Source organism: Macrobrachium nipponense, chromosome 2 (assembly GCF_015104395.2).
Source record: "Macrobrachium nipponense isolate FS-2020 chromosome 2, ASM1510439v2, whole genome shotgun sequence".
Taxonomy (NCBI): domain Eukaryota; kingdom Metazoa; phylum Arthropoda; class Malacostraca; order Decapoda; family Palaemonidae; genus Macrobrachium; species Macrobrachium nipponense.
In genome coordinates this window covers 93,129,030-93,146,487 of record NC_087201.1, presented here as the reverse complement: position 1 = coordinate 93,146,487, position 17,458 = coordinate 93,129,030, and the positions used below count along the sequence as shown (strand labels likewise).

The 17,458-nt window shown below is 37.5% G+C and overlaps 1 protein-coding gene across 1 annotated transcript in view; it reads left to right on the top strand.

The window, feature by feature from the left end:
* Positions 1–13,131, top strand: part of LOC135221253 (nucleolar and coiled-body phosphoprotein 1-like) — a 29,874-nt gene extending 16,743 nt beyond the window's left edge. The window contains exon 4 of the mRNA XM_064259068.1: positions 11,222–13,131. Coding sequence (XP_064115138.1) covers positions 11,222–12,368 — 1,147 coding nt within the window. The 3' untranslated portion in view covers positions 12,369–13,131. The remainder of the gene's footprint in view (positions 1–11,221) is intronic.
* The last annotated feature ends 4,327 nt before the right edge of the window (positions 13,132–17,458 follow it).

Below are 17,458 nucleotides of genomic sequence, written 5' to 3'. Positions count from 1 at the left end.
ATCTCTGAAGGTGAGCGGCAATAGTTAGTCCCTTAATGGCTGAGCCAAAACCGCTTGGGTCACCGTCCAAACCGGGAGGTCACCAGTTGTGAGAGGTGGACAAAGAGGCAGGTAGAAGTGTACTGATTTTTATTACAGTCAAGGGAAATATAAATATACAGCATGCAGATGGAAATGTGGTTACCGACCCGCGAGAGAGTAAAAGTGGGTCGGCAAGACCCGATTTGTGTTTCTTGAGAGACATAAAATACAAAATATAAAAGTACACAAAATATGGTTATACAAGCTTTATACACTGGCGGAAAGCCCGCTGAACGCTCTCTCGGAGGGAAGTAAGAACAACGCGAATGATGAATTATATACAGAGAAAATTATGGATAAGCGTTGTCCTTACACATGCCCCTAAGCATTAGGCTAACTTTTAAATGAAATTAAAGTTACTGTAATTTGATTTAAAATTTTGTTTAATACTTACCCTTAAAAAAGGAATAACTGTTTGGCATATAAATAGTTACAGTAACTATTATGTACTTACGTATCCACTGTCGTACATATACTAACGTTACCCCTAATTCATGGGATGCCATTTTCTTTTTCTGTCAGAGTAAAAGTTTTTTTTTTTTTGTTTTTTTTTTTTTTTGCATCACTAGGTAAACTTCATAAGTCAGTCATAACGAAGTCACACAATTAAATAAATAAAGAAGACATGTATGTACATGAGTAGTTTACAGAGGATGAAGTTAAAATTAAATCAATTTAAAATCATGAACTAGTGTGAGAGCTAACTACGAACGAGAGAGAGAGAGAGAGAGAGAGAGAGAGAGAGAGAGAGAGAGAGAGAGAGAGAGAGAGAGAGAGAGAGAGAGAAATACATAAGTCTTGTAGGTAAAACTCTGGAGGGACATCATCTTTAAAAAGTGCGAATGGGATCACATCTGAAAGTACAGTAACTCTATGTGCTGTAATTATGTACCATAATACAGGTAGAGTTTGAGTTACGATAATTCGTCTACGATAATCCGATTTTACGATGGGGTTAGCAATTAATACTGATACGACAATATTTTGAAAATATGTATTTTTAAATTTCGCTCATAACGGGTGCAGCCCAGCAGCGTACAACCAGGCAGCAAGAGAGACAGACCAAATTACAATAGCCTAACTTTATCCCATCTTCTGGTTAAATAAGTTAAAAAAAAAACAGCAAAAAAGAATTATGAAAGTTTTGTTTTAACGTTTTACTCATTTGGTAAACGTGCACAGCCATGAACAACCAAACGAGAAACAACGTGTTGTTTAGTACAACCGAGTGGATAACATCCATTTGGCTTGTATTTCAACCATCGTACGATAGTAAACAATTACCGCGTTTATGTTATAAATGACATTTTGCATAATAGGACTGATATATTTTTAGGTAATAACTTTGTTCGCTATAGATCAAAGATCGGCAAGGAAACATACCGTTAAATTTAAACAAAGCTGTAGCTGAAGCTGAGAACACTTTGCGAGCTGCTAATGACTGTTATTGTGCATTGGTAACAAAACACAGTGTCAATCACTGGAGTGGCGATCTCCCTGCCGAGAGAGTGACTTCGGGCGGCCATATTGAAAGGTCTCGGTCCAGCTCATAGTACTCTACTTTATTACTATTATTATTATTACTATTAATATGATTATTTTTACTATTGTTATTATTATTAGTGTTGCTGATATTATTATTATTATTATTGACAATTAAAAGCCACAGTAGTGTTAAAATATATTATTGTACAATGCTAAAAATTACTAGAAATTTTTAGCATTGTACAATAATATATTTTAACACTACTGTGGCTTGTAATTGTCATTATAGCCTCGTTACAGAGGTTGCTTAGTTCATTATTATTATCATTATTACTGGACCTAACTTCACAGAGAAAAATTACCTTACAAAGCCAGGTTGGCCTAAGCACTCCAACCATTGCTGTCAAGGCCTAAGCAGCTGATCATGGATCTAAGCAGTGTCAAGCATAAATGGTTCTTGAAGATTACAGGAATTTCTTTGCATACAGTCACTACGCACCAGCTAAACAGTAATGTGCAATCACTAAACACTAACATTCGCAATACACTTACACTCACACTTACATACTCTCACTAAGCATGCATACTTAACATACACTCACACTCAATAACACTAAACACTCACTAGGCACTCACCATACACTAAACGCACATTAAACACTCGTAAAACGCTAAACTCACTAAATACTCACTATACCTTAAGCACTCGTTAAACATTTACTAAACACTCACTCAATCCTAAACATTAATTAAACACTAAACAATCACTAAGCACTCCTATACACTAAACATTTGCTAATTACTCACTATGCACTAAACATTCACTAAGCACTCAATATACACTAAACACTAAATCCTCACTAAACTTTAAATGCTCATTAAACCCCTAACTCATTAAACACTAGAAAATGAATAACCATCCCACACTAAACATTCACAAAACACTAACAGTCACAAGACTTTCACTAAACACTCAATAAATGCTTACACACTAAACATTCACTAAACACTCACTACACACAAACATTCACAAAACATTAACTAAAACTAGACACTCATTAAACATTCACTGAATACTTACACACTAAACATTCACTGACTAACACACTAAACATTTACTAAACACTAACATTCACTAACCCCTAAACACTCACCAAACATTCACTAAATGCTTATGCACTAAACATTTGCTATACACTAAAATTCACAAAACATTCACTAAACCCTAAACACTCACTAGTACACATTCACTGAATACTTACACACTAAATATTCAAAAGACACTAACATGCTCTAAATCTTCACTAAACCCTAAAAACTCACTAAACATTCACCATACACTTACACACTAAACCCTAAACACCCACTGAATGCTTACACACTAGACATTCACTAAACACCAACATTTAAAAGACATTCACACATTCACTAAGATGCACTAAAACTGTAAAGAATCTCTAAACATACACTGAACACTTACACATTAAACATTCACTGAATACTTACACCGTCAACATTCAATAACATTCACTAAATCCTAAACTATACATTCACTAAACGTTTACTCATAAACATTCACTAAATTCTTACTCACTAAACCCTGAAAATTTGCTAAACACTTACTCATTAAACATTAACAATTAAAAAAATTCGCAATCGCACTAATCCCCAGTTCAATTTGGGGGTTACCATACCTTTAAAAATGACCACAAGGCTTTGCAGCGCTGCTGTGGTATTACTGGTATAGAGATCGTAACTCCAGGTATATACCCTCTTTGGATCAAACACAACCATAGATAAAGTTGAGAGAGAATAATTTTAATCAAAACCTCAGGTCTTGAAAGAATACAGTTTACTGCTGTTTTCACGCCAGTAAAAGATAAATAACGTAACAGTAAAGCTCGTACTACAAAGAAGTGAAAATAGCGAATGAAATCACGTAATTTTCCTTACAGAATAAACATGCCCACAATGCAATCTGTTAACAAAAAAAATAATTTAGTTCCCAATGAGACATTAAATTCATCTTTCGACTCAAAATTAACACATCTTATAACGAAAAGATGACCTTGTCTAATATAAGTAAAGCACCTAAATATTCCTTTATGCTAACTATAATCTGTTTTTTTCCATCTGTCCATCCGCCTGTGGTGTTTTTGTATGGTAACACTGCGTCCCGGGCTTTAGATAGTTACATTCAACGATTATAATAATATCCTATTTCGAATATTAACGGTGTAATTCGCATACAGTAAATTATTAAAACACTTTTCAGTTGCAAATGTACAGCCAGATATCCTTTTATTTACCTAAAACTTACACATAGCGTAACTATCTTAAAGCCCGAGACGCAGTGTTACCATACAAAAACACCACAGGCGGATGGACAGATGGAAAAAAAACAAGAGTATAGAAGCAAAACTATTCGCTCCGAATTGAGTTAGAAATAACGAAATAAACTCTTATTTGCCATCACCTGATTTCCAAACCAAAACATTGACAACATAATAGGATAGAGTAATGTATGATTTGTAAATGATTCGCGGAAAAGATGCATATTTTTTATTCTTTTATTCCATAATTATACGTAGGCATCTGCAGCCTGATAGGTATCACTCAATTATGCCGATATCAGTCTGAATCTGAGTCTGATTTATCAAGGTAGTATCTATCATCGTATACACTAGGCTAACTTGTTATTGTTATTCAGTTTCTCTTAGTACTGAATTGTTATGAGACAATATGCATTGAACCTAGAGAATTAGCTGAAATTAATAATTACTATGCCGTATATGTATAAGTATACTGTGTAGTGTAGGGTACGCTACCCTATATGTAAAGATGGTAATGATTACCCTAGTGTAGGCTGGGCTATATTCGAGACAATTTTTTTTGACATATGATGGGTTTTTCGTTTGTAGGAGAATACCTGTACATACAGATTGTACCAGCACTTTTCTTAGAGGTTAAGAAAGTAATTTTCACAGAACGACAACTTGATGTTTTACTAGTTGATCATGGAGTTCTTATATAGTGACTAACACTGAATTACCTACTGCCTTTGTATTATTTTCAAAAATATAAATAGTAGCATACACATAATCTCCGTACTGATATTACACTTAAAAGTATGAAAACTTGTAGTATATTAGTACGTACTTCAGAAATTAAAGTTTCTGAAGGGATATCATCTTTGAAAAGTGCAGTTACCTTGTGAGTGGGTATCACATCTTATAAAAGTACACAGTATATGCACGAACTGTATACTAAGGCATGTACAAAAATAAAAATAATACATTTTTAATATTTTATACAGAAAAGCTTTAAAATTTAAAAAATTGCTTAATAAATAAAAAATAAACACTTTTGCAGGGTTTTGCATTGTTTCTAGAGGGTTTGCAAATGTTCGCAATATTGTGAAGAACGCATGTATGATAATTAGATAAGTTCCAATGAAAAGTTTGCACTATTGTGAATTCGTGCAAATCGAATCGCGTAAGTTCGGGGTATTACTGTATTTACATCGAGCTACAAATGTCCTTTAATATCTAATTCGCTCTACCTCGCAATTAATATATTTTCATATATGTTAACCAAAGGGGAATTTTTTAGTCGAAAAGAAATTCGTCGGACTCACTTTTAATGTTTTGGGTGTATTAAAAACTATGTAAACTGCATTTTTATTACACTTTTCATTAAAAAAACCATCAAATATTGATTATTTTGAACTTTTGGAGTCACATTTCTTCCGTCAGATCGGCGCTGTAAGTGTCATAAACCTGGAAATAATTTCTGATGAATGTAATTAAAAAGCATAGTAAGCTCATAACGTCGTAAGCCAGGGACTGCCTGTATATATATAAACATACATACACACGCACACACACAAACAGTCCCTGGTTGTTACATTCTGATGGCTTGATGATCAACAAAAATCTCTGATAACCGAAAATCGACAATATTCTGTGCTTACTGGTGCTGATAACCAGATTTTGGCGCTGATAACTGCATGCCACCACTGAAGGTATATATCAGCACCAATACTCTAATAATAATCAGCACATTTCAGTGCCGAAAATCACTGATTTTTGGCAATTTTCGGGGCAAGACAAGAGCCATGACACCAAAGACTACCAATAACCAGTCTCTGTGTGTGTGTGTGTGTATATATATATATATATATATATATATATATATATATATATATATAATATATATATATATATATATATATCCATTCAGGAAATCGCAGACAACCACATCAGAAGAAAAATTTTATTTGAGACGTTTCGCACATACAATGTGCATCTTCAGTCTGTTGAGATAAAAACACACTATATTAGCATTCGAATCAATAGCAGGATTCTTAATATAGTAAAAAGACTAAAATTAACTTAAAATTGACATAAAGGACTAAAAATTGACAAGTAAAACTAAAAAGTAAAAAGTACAAATAAAAAACAAATACCCAAGGCGCAACCAACCGTTAGTTGAGAAGGAAGGAGGTAGAATGACTAGACTTGGGCAAGAAGTTAAAACGTTGACTATGCCAGACAAAGCGGAGATGAAACTCCACTATTCAACGAGGGAACAAGACGTTTAATATATAATGACTCTAGAGTGGTCATGTAATCAGAGTCTTTAACCGAGCCTAAAATAGAGAAGTGTTGTTTCTTCACCTCTATCTTGCAATTGATTGCATGGTTTTTTATGTTTGAGTGTTCAGGCCTACTTAATTTTTGACCGGTCCTAAAAAACTAAAGCCCATGGTGACTGCAAGTATCTCATCTGCAGCTTCCTCTTAGTCGATCCAACGTAAATTCCGGGACACTCCTGGGGCAACGTGAATTTGTATACCACGTTGGATCGCATGAACTGCTGCAGACGATCTTTGAAGCAGAAAAAAAGAGCCTATTTTGCATGGGTTGTTAGATATAAGTTTTATATTTAGACAGGGAATTTCACTTTCTATGATTCTAGTTAGGTGTTGTGAAAATTTGCTATTGTATATATATGGTATGGAGGCATACATTAGTTTCTTTGGTACGCCTATCATTGGAACGGGTGGTTTAAAATGCAAAGTTAAAAGTTTGTTAACAATATTAAAAAATACATTCTTAGGGTACGAGTTTCGTTGGAAGATATTAGATAAAAAATCAATTTCTTTATGAAAGATATCCCAGTTTGATGAGTATTTTATTGCTCTATGAACCAGAGTGGAGATTGCATTAAGCTTAAAACTCTTTTGACAAGAACTATAAAAATTATTAGAAAGTCCCGTATGTTTTCTTTCTAAAAACTGAAGTGTTAAAAATTGACTGATCCCTAGTTATGCAAATATCAAGAAACGGTAATGAATTACCGTTTTCGAGTTCCACAGTAAAATTAATGTTAGGGTGTTTCAAATTAATAAACTGTAAAAATGGTAAAGCTTGCCATTCGTATCTAAAAAGGGCGAAGGTATCGTCCACGTACCTTCTGTAAAACAATGGTTTAAAAGAATTAGGACAAGAATTCAAAAATTCTTGTTCAAGACTAGACATAAAAAAATTTGCGAATAATGGACCCAAGGGAGAACCCATGGCCACACCATCAACCTGAGAATATAATTTACTGTTAAAAACAAAAGCTGAGTCTTGAACAGCAGGTTCTAAAAATTGCTTAAAAAGCAGCTTATTAAAACCATGAAATTAAAACTCTTCATTTGGAAATATTCTATCAATTATGATTTTTATAGTTTCATTAATAGGGACATTCGTAAACAACGACTCCACGTCAAAACTGGCCATAAAGAGTTCACCATCCTGTTTAGTTATTTGATCTTGAAACTCGTAACCGTTTTTCACATTGTATTGGTTAAAAGAAAACTCATTTAAAATAGATACTAAAAATTTAGATGTATTAAAAGATGGACTGTTGTATGCCGCCATAATTGGTCTAATAGGCAAACCAGGCTTATGAATTTTCGGTAGTCCATAAAGAATGCTAAATGAAGAACCCGAGACAAAAAGTTTTTGGTATGTATTTTCATCTAATATGTTTTCATTTTTTAGTTTCCTTAAAAATCTGTTAATTTTATCTTCACGTTTTTAATTTTTCTAACTATGTGCTGTCTAAGAGAGAAGAATTTTTACTATCGTTTGGGCTTGAATTTTGTTTACCTTCTTATAGACCTGACTATGCCAGATTCTTTTATCCATTGGAAGTGTTGTTTAAACGTCTAATCAAACTTGATGTAAATATAAATGTTAGCAATTTACAACAAAAAATTTCCTCTTTGGCCCATAAGACCTATTCTCAACTGAAGGTCTCGTGGACTCCGTTCCTTAGAAAAGATGACTTGCAATTATTACTCACACTTAGAAAAAGATGATCTAGTTATTTGTAAGCCAGACAAGGGAAAAGGTGTTGTAATCTTAAACAAAACTGAATATACAACTAAAATTGAAGAAATTCTCTCCGATAATACTAAATTTAAACTTCTAGGAGAGCCTAATTTTTTAGATATTTATAAACGTGAAGATAAAATTAACAGATTTTTAAGGAAACTAAAAAATGAAAACATATTAGATGAAAATACATACCAAAAACTTTTTGTCTCGGGTTCTTCATTTAGCATTCTTTATGGACTACCGAAAATTCATAAGCCTGGTTTGCCTATTAGACCAATTATGGCGGCATACAACAGTCCATCTTTTAATATATCTAAATTTTTAGTATCTATTTTAAATGAGTTTTCTTTTAACCAATACAATGTGAAAAACGGTTACGAGTTTCAAGATCAAATAACTAAACAGGATGGTGAACTCTTTATGGCCAGTTTTGACGTGGAGTCGTTGTTTACGAATGTCCCTATTAATGAAACTATAAACATCATAATTGATAGAATATTTCCAAATGAAGAGTTTTTATTTCATGGTTTTAATAAGCTGCTTTATAACCAATTTTTAGAACTTGCTGTTCAAGACTCAGCTTCTGTTTTTAACAATAAATTATATTCTCAGGTTGATGGTGTGGCCATGGGTCCATTATTCGCAAATTTTTTTATGTCTAGTCTTGAACAAGAATTTTTGAATTCTTGTCCTTATTCTTTTAAACCATTGTTTTACAGAAGGTACGTGGACGATACCTTCGCCCTTTTTAGATACGAATGGCAAGCTTTACAATTTTTACAGTTTATTAATTTGAAACACCCTAACATTAATTTTACTGTGGAACTCGAAAACGGTAATTCATTACCGTTTCTTGATATTTGCATAACTAGGGATCAGTCAATTTTTAACACTTCAGTTTTTAGAAAGAAAACATATACGGGACTTTCTAATAATTTTTATAGTTCTTGTCAAAAGAGTTTTAAGCTTAATGCAAGCTCCACTCTGGTTCATAGAGCAATAAAATGCTCATCAAACTGGGATATCTTTCATAAAGAAATTGATTTTTTATCTAATATCTCCCAACGAAACTCGTACCCTAAGAATGTATTTTTTAATATTGTTAACAAACATTTAACTTTGCATTTTAAACCACCCGTTCCAATGATAGGCGTACCAAAGAAACTAATGTATGCCTCCATACCATATATATACAATAGCAAATTTTCACAACACCTAACTAGAATCATAGAAAGTGAAATTCCCTGTCTAAATATAAAACTTATATCTAACAACCCATGCAAAATAGGCTCTTTTTTCTGCTTCAAAGATCGTCTGCAGCAGTTCATGCGATCCAACGTGGTATACAAATTCACGTGCCCAGGATGTCCCGGAATTTACGTTGGATCGACTAAGAGGCTGCTGCAGATGAGATACTGCTTTAGTTTTAGGACCGGTCAAAAATTAAGTAGGCCTGAACACTCAAACATAAAAAACCACGCAATCAATTGCAAGATAGAGGTGAAGAAACAACACTTCTCTATTTTAGGCTCGGTTAAAGACTCTGATTACATGACCACTCTAGAGTCATTATATATTAAACGTCTTGTTCCCTCGTTGAATAGTGGAGTTTCATCTTCTCCGCTTTATCTGGCATAGTCAACGTTTACTTCTTGCCCAAGTCTGGTCATTCTACCTCCTTCCTTCTCAACTAACGGTTGGTTGCGCCTTGGTATTTGTTTTTTATTTGTACTTTTTACTTTTTAGTTTTACTTGTCAATTTTTAGTCCTTTATGTCAATTTTAAGTTAATTTTAGTCTTTTTACTATATTAAGAATCCTGCTATTATTGAATGCTAATATGTATGTGTTTTTATCTCAACAGACTGAAGATGCACATTGTATGTGCGAAACGTCTCAAATAAAATTTTTCTTCTGATGTGGTTGTCTGCGATTTCCTGAATGGATGTATGCGATATACCTGCATAGCCTATAAATATATATATATATATATATATAATGTAGTGGATGCACGAGTTCAAATGGGCAAAAATGTGGTTTTCTTCAATGATTGATTTTGGTATTTCTTAACCCTTTAAGAGCCAGATTAAAAATTCAATATGCAGCACCCCAGGCCAGGAAAACTTTGAGGTTGGTCAATTTGAGAAAAAAAATCAGCTTAAGATGAATCACATGCAAATGCACAAGGTGTAAGAATAAAAATTCTAAAAAAATTTCACTACCTTCCATGAGAAGTTGAAAAGGACTGTTGACAACCCCTTGTGAGGCCTCTTTTACAAGACAATTGTAAATTTGAGCAAGTTATACATGTTTTTTTAATAAATAAATTTTATTTTATTTTGTAAAATTATAATTACAGCTCACACAATATCAAGAGATAAAAACTAAAATCAGTAACAAATTCTGAGTATAATTGTTGTGAAATATTTAAGTAATTTTAAGGAGACTGCAGATGCAGTTACTTTTTTGGATTATATATATTTTTTTCTAATTTTTATTTGCAAAATTTCAATTATAACTGACATACTATCATAAAAGATAAGAACTAAAACCAACAGCAACCCCTGGGTATATTTGTTAGTAAATATATAATAAGGCATCATGTGACAGAGAGAGGCACATGCTCCTTGAAGTCAAAATCACAACTATAGTCTTTTTTTTTCATCTGTCCATCCGCCTGTGGTGTTTTTGTATGGTAACACTGCGTCCCGGGCTTTAGATAGTTACATTCAGCTTACATTCAACGATTATAATAATATCCTATTTTGAATATTAACGATGTAATTCGCATACAGTAAATTATTAAAACACTTTTCAGTTACAAATGTACACCCAGATTTATTTAACTAAAACTTACAATTAGCGTAACTATCTAAAGCCCGGGACGCAGTGTTACCATACAAAAACACCACAGGCGGATGGACAGATGAAAAAAAACAGAGTATAGTTCATGAGCCGCCTGCTTCTTGATCTGAGCCAATCTAAAACTTGCCATTAGAGAATTTATGGGTTATAAAGCAATGGAAACTCATTCCAGCCCAATTCCTTCAAATCAATGACACATAATAGTATTGATCTCACCATGAGTGAATCCATCCACCAACCAAAACATGTTATTGCTACTTATATGAGAGTATCTGTCCATTAGGGGTTAAAATAGTAGGTTTTATGTCTTTTATTCTTAGAGGCCATGACTTAAAATTGTAAATGTCATTTTGCTGAACTTATAAAAAATTAATTAATGTAACTTTGACATTTTTTCAGGGTACCAAGTCGCCAGAAGGAAGAAGATGAAACTTCACATCAAGTCACAGTGAGCATAACGCCTACTAAATCAAACTTCAATCCACTCGCTCACTTCCAGATCGCAACTCACAGTTTCCAGCCCAATTCAGCAGCAAAACAGCTTTCTAAAAAATTCAACTCAAGAGCTGAAGCACACACTAAAGTTAGACAACTTGAACGAGAGGAAGAGAAAGGAAGTGAGGAAGAGGAAGAAGAAAATAGAAGACAGTTTGTTGCACCGCCTGTCATCAGTAGTAACTACGGTGCTCCTGTCAGAGGAGAAATTACAAAAGAGAGACATGATTCTAGGGTGTCACTGTTTGCTCAAGGCCATGAATCAAGGAGTCTGGTTAGAATAGAAGAAGAAGAAGAAGAAGAAGAAGAAGAAGAAGAAGAAGAAGAAGAAGAAAAAGAAGAAAGTGATGAGAATGATGACTACGAAATTCGACATCCCCTCTTTCTTGTCTTAGGAAATCGAAAAGTTAAATCCCCTTCACGAGAGTATGGACAACCAGCTCAGCCTACTGGTGATCAAGGAAGTTTCGAGAGCAACAGAGCACTCTTTTTACCATTCATTAATGGTAAGGAAAATGATGACATCTCCATAGACAACCTTCGCCTTCCTCTATCTGTGGTGCCAGGCTTAGGCAAAATTGATGACCTCAGGCTTATCAGAATGAATGACCAGCTCACTGGGTACGTGGCCAATTTGGATCGCCCAAAGACAACAGAGTTCATTCAGCTTCTTACTCAGCACATAGAGGAAGGTGATGACAGTAGTAGTAGTAGTGAGGAAGATGATGATGATGATGATGAAGATGAGGGAATCAGAAAACACTTTGAGACATTCGGTAGCATTCATGCAACCTCATCCAGACACCAGTCCAGTGCTGCAACAAATCTTTTCGATATGTCTTCTAGGTCTTCCACTATAAACCAGGCTACACAGGTCAACAGCCAGTACAACCTTCCACCTCGGCCAGTCTCGAGGACTGCTCCATCAAGTCCTCAGGCAACAGAACAAGAAGAATCAGCGCAAGTTCCAGTAGCGGCTAGGCGTAGAGTACCTTTCTCTAGGGCGTTCCGAAACTCTCAGTTTGGAAGGACAGCTATTTATGGTAATTAACAGACTAAGACAGACATCAGCATCTGTTTAGCAGCCTACTGAAAAAGGATCTCTGAGTCATGGTACTGGAATACCAGACTTATTCTTTCAGGTTTCCCTACCATCAAAGTTCATCATGGCAGACTCAAAGAATAATAGTACCATGTTTTTGGTAGAGTAAGATGCCTTTGTGCATTTATGATGGCTAAGAAAATCACTTTTCACTATGTATGAAATTGCTCCATACCTATTCTTCAATGGAAAACAAAACTAAAACCTCCTACAGAGCATTCCTTAACATATGCATACACCATAATAGTTGCTTTTACAAAATATTTTTAAAACCAGCACGTTTTGAGCTATGAAATATGAACTGAATCCTAAAATCATCAAAATAAATCTTCCAGAATCTGTGCATCACAATAACACTTTTAAACGAGAACAAAATACCTGGTGAAACTTAGAAATCAGAAATGAATATTCAAGAAGTAAAACTTGCCTTATGAATTGTGTGCGTATGACAATCATGGCATCTACTTTCCACAACTGCTTAGATACATTTTCCACAAGCAACAGAGGTGTTTCTACTGATAATTAACACTAACTACCAAGATTCAATGCTTTTGCTGGAACATGAAACTTTTCACTTGCAAACCATACAATCTGTCCGAATGGCTACATTTGTGAAGATGATTTGATCTAATTTTTAAAGGTGATTTTATATAAGTTATTTATGACTATTTATTACTTTATGCAATAATAAAAGGTACCACTTATAAAAAATCTTTTGAGTATCAGTTTCCCTTGCACTTTAGTCATCTTTTTTTTTTTTTTTTCTTTTTTTTTTTTTAAGTATTTTCACATTCTGCCTTTAAATTCTCACATTCTGCCACTTTTGGTGAGACAAGATTTACTAGATGGTGGAATTTTAATAATTTAAATAATCATATACGTAATACTAAGAGGTAGAATTTAAAAAGTAGAATATAAAAACAGCTACATCAGTCAGGTAAAGCACACGGTACACATACACTTGTGCTTAATTTCTGTCAAAATGTAATTTGAAAATGAAAGTAAATGGTTAATTGATTTGTCTTCCTACACATGAAATAAAAAAAAAGTACTGAATGGTGCTTAGAGTTATAACATGACAAACATAAAATACATTTGTGTCATGACAACATAATAAGGCAAAACATTTAACTGTGTAAATAGTACCTTTCTGGGCTCAGCTCGTGTCGCTGCGCGAAATATCCTTTAATCTATTATTTCTAGGGTAAAATGTACTAACACATACCAGAGAATAAATAAATAAAGAAAAAGGTCAGTACAACTGACTCGCTCACCCTCCAAGAGGGTGTCGGTATGAACACTATTGGCGAGTGAGACCACTACCACGAAGCCACTTGCCAATAGAAATCTCCCACTACAAAATCCCCACAAGAGGGGAGCCGACCCACAGAGTGGGCAGCAACTACTACTACTCCATCCCATGCTGCCGACTGCTGCGCCTCTGGTGAACATCCTTTTCAGTTAGCGCACACTGTATACACGTGCCCTTTTTTACTCTGTGTTATTTGTGCCCTTAACTTTGGATTTATTTATCATGGAGCGTGCAGCCATCGCAGCAGCTAAGTTAAAGTACTCAGTGTTTATTGCTATTTGGTTTTTTCCGTCCCTGAGCCCGTATTTGCCGTTTTTTAGGTATAAATACGAACTCGGGGTCGGAAGCATGGCAGCATGGTTCTGCCTCGTGGCGGCGGGTTCGTTCGTTGGTCTCCCATACCAGAACATTCCCTTACTTTAGTACGCTCTATTTTTAATCATCCGATTTGTTTTAGGGTACAGTCTACACGGTTTTTGTCATGCATGCATGTCTTTTACCTTATGTAGGCTCCTTCTATCCAGACCCTAGCCACGGCTCTTAGTATCGGCCCTGGCTAGCTTTGAGTGGTAGACTTTCCTTCGGGTTAGTCGTACACTCCTGGATTTTTTTCTTTTTCTCCTACTATTTTGTTTTCTTTCTTTCATGTTTATTTATTTTATATATATATTATGTTTATGTTAGTTGTAGGCGTCTGGCTTCACTTAGCCTAGGTTATGGCCCATAGGGCCTATATGCTACCGCTCTTCAGTTCGGTTGCTTCCCGATAGCATCTCTCTGATCAGCCGGTTGTGTTTTCTAGGCCTTATTATTTCATTGTTTTGTGGTTACCGCCCCGTGGTCACTGCGTGATCACGGAGCAGCCAGACGCCTGTCCAGTCATCTTCCCCCCTCCCGCTCTTCCATAGAGTCGGGGGGTGGGTTGGTCTACCCACGCTCGCTCCGCACACCCGAGCCTGCCTCCCTCTCCCCCCAGGCGGAGGGAGTAGAGGGACGGGACAGACCCAGACTGGACTCGACCTCTCCAGCTTCTCGGCTACCCGACCGGATGGTTAGGGTGGGGGGGAGGCTGGCCTTTCCCCCCCCCCGCGCTACTCCGTCGCTCCGTTGCTAGCGCGAGTGTGTGTCCTCTCGCTCTTTCCCACCTTACCTGGGGCTCCTTTGCTACCGGAGCCCCGGCATCCAGCGGAAAGGTGCTAGTCCACCCCGTAGGGTGGACCGAGACATACAGTTGGTCTCTACTAACCCCTCCGTCGCGCTGAGTCGCGACACCCTCCGCCACGCACTGGGCTTAGTCCGGTACGTTCGAATTTTATAGGTTTAAGAATCTGTTATGTTAAACTAGTTAGTTTATCTTAAGCTTCCTTAAACCATCCCCCCTCCCTTATCTGCCTCACCGGATCTCTCCGGGGTTATAGCCTATTCAGGCATTAAGGGAGGGGTTATGCCCAAAAAAATTTTTCCAGAGCTCTCCGGCATGCAACGGAGTTCTTCTGTCCTTTAGCCTGTAAGTGATAGCCTTTAAGATACTCATGTGTCTTTTCACTTACAGACCACCAACTGTGAGCATCCGGGATGCGCCGCCACACTTCAAGACCCCTGTGGACATGAAGTTTGCCGGTCCCATGCTCCATGCGCGACTCCGCACGGGGACCTCCAGGTCTGGTATCACGAGACATGCACCATCTGTTATGATCTGGTGAGCCAGCTTTTAGACGGGGTAAGTATTCCAACTCCGTTAGCCAGTCCCCAATTGGTTATAGTTCTTAAGTTTTCCAAATTCAATCTTTCTTAAACTTAAGATAAAAATTCAAGGGGTTTTTGCATCCCTATAATTTTTAAGTTAAGCTTTTAATTTAGTTTTAGTTTTAAGTTTAATCTTAAAATCTAATAAATACCCTCTCTTCCAGGCTCCGGGACTGTGAAAGATACCGCACTGGCAACCCTGCGGGCCTGGGTACGTCGGTTTTGGGAAGAACGCCGCCAAGGGTATTGCCCTACATTCTTGAGAAGAGGTTGGCGGTACTGATCTTCCCCGGAGGCAAGTCAACGGGCTACGTCGACCCAGCAGAGGCGGCCCCGACTATCGCTTTCATTCAGCAACAGCTCGCTGCCTCGTTGACGGATCCAGGCCAGGACATCTCCTCGGAAGTCGCGACATTGGACCTTAATATTGAACCCATGGTAGGTGTAGACGACCTGTTGGTCGAGGTAGGTACGTTGGACGCCCAAGGGAGCCCTTGGGTTGCCACTGGATCTTCTACCCCTGCAACCTCTCCATCCTTCCAAGGCTTTACAGGTACGGAATTGTATACTTCTCTGTGCTTCCGTTAGACCCAAGGTCAAAGGTCAAGCAGTAAAAACCTTGACTAAGACGTCGTCGTCGTCAAAAAAGACGGCGTCGGCGTCATCGTCATCTCGTAAGTCTCCGGCTAGAAATCCCGGAGCAGAGAGGTCTAAAGCTTCTGGGTCCGGCTCTAAGTCCTCTAGGAGTAGATCCTCCAGGGAGAGATCACACACTCCAGCGGAGTCAACAGTTCCGCTACCTTTGGTTCCGGTTCAGAGCCACCCTTCCACCTCCGCAGCAGCTCCGGCTTTGGATTCCAATGCTGGTCTGTTGCAACAAGTGGGCGATCTGGTTGGTTCTCTGAAATCCAGTATGGAACAGATGATCTCCCGCCTGTCTGAGAGGATCAACTCTCAGGACAATATTATAGCCAGACTGAGCCAAGCTCCACTAGCTTCTCCCCCACCTTTCAGCACAGGGGGAGCGCAATTACCTCCGTATGACTCTCTACCTCCGTTCTCTATGAACAATCCGTGGAGAGTAGCGTCATACGCCCCCTTCCAGGACGGGCTTATCTCTATCCCGGAATGTGGAACTCGGAGGATCGAAGACTTCGACGTTCGATAACCGGAAGACCTTCAGCCTCAGTTCATTCGGCTACGCCAGGCTCACCGCCTCGGCATGACTCGAGACGATAAGGTACCGAAAGAGGACAGTCCTCTATTCACGAGACCAGGCTCAGAGAGAATGGCTCAGGTGTTCTTAGAGGACATGGATTGTTCCAACACAAAAGACTACAACCATTTAAGAGTCCTTTACGATCTTTACAATGGAAGAGAGTTACCCCGCTCCCTTTTTTGGACAAAGATCGCTACAACCACCATTCCAGCGCCCAGAAGGGGGATTCGATGCTCAGCTGAAAGAAGCGGACCCTACGTCTCCTTTACTTACTCAGCCGGTGAGTTGTGGGAAGATTTGCCCAACACTTTTTCGTCGGGCAAACTCAAACCAGACTGTGCTATGGAGCAGTTTGGTGAGAAGCTGCCTAGGCTTCCAGATAGCCTCATTCAGGCAGAATTTGATGCCAAATCTAGGTTAGCCAGGTCTATCAATACCATGGCCATGACCGAGGTGGCTACCATTTCCTATGGTTCTGAGCCACTTTTTAAGCTTCTCACCAAGTCTCTGACTCAAACGGTGCAGTCTGATATGTTTGAGTTCGCCACGGCTAGGACGAACTGTAGAAAGCATGTCCTCCAAGAAGCAACGATTCGGCATGAACCGAATCAAGTTGCTTGCATCATCGAGCATACTGGGGAGGCAGAGAGCCACCTCCGTTCCCCAGAGGCGATGGTGAAGGAGGTCCAGGCAGAGGCTACGAGACTAAACCAAAGTCTTAAAGACCGTTGGGGTCTTACGGCCAAGAGACGCCAAGACCAA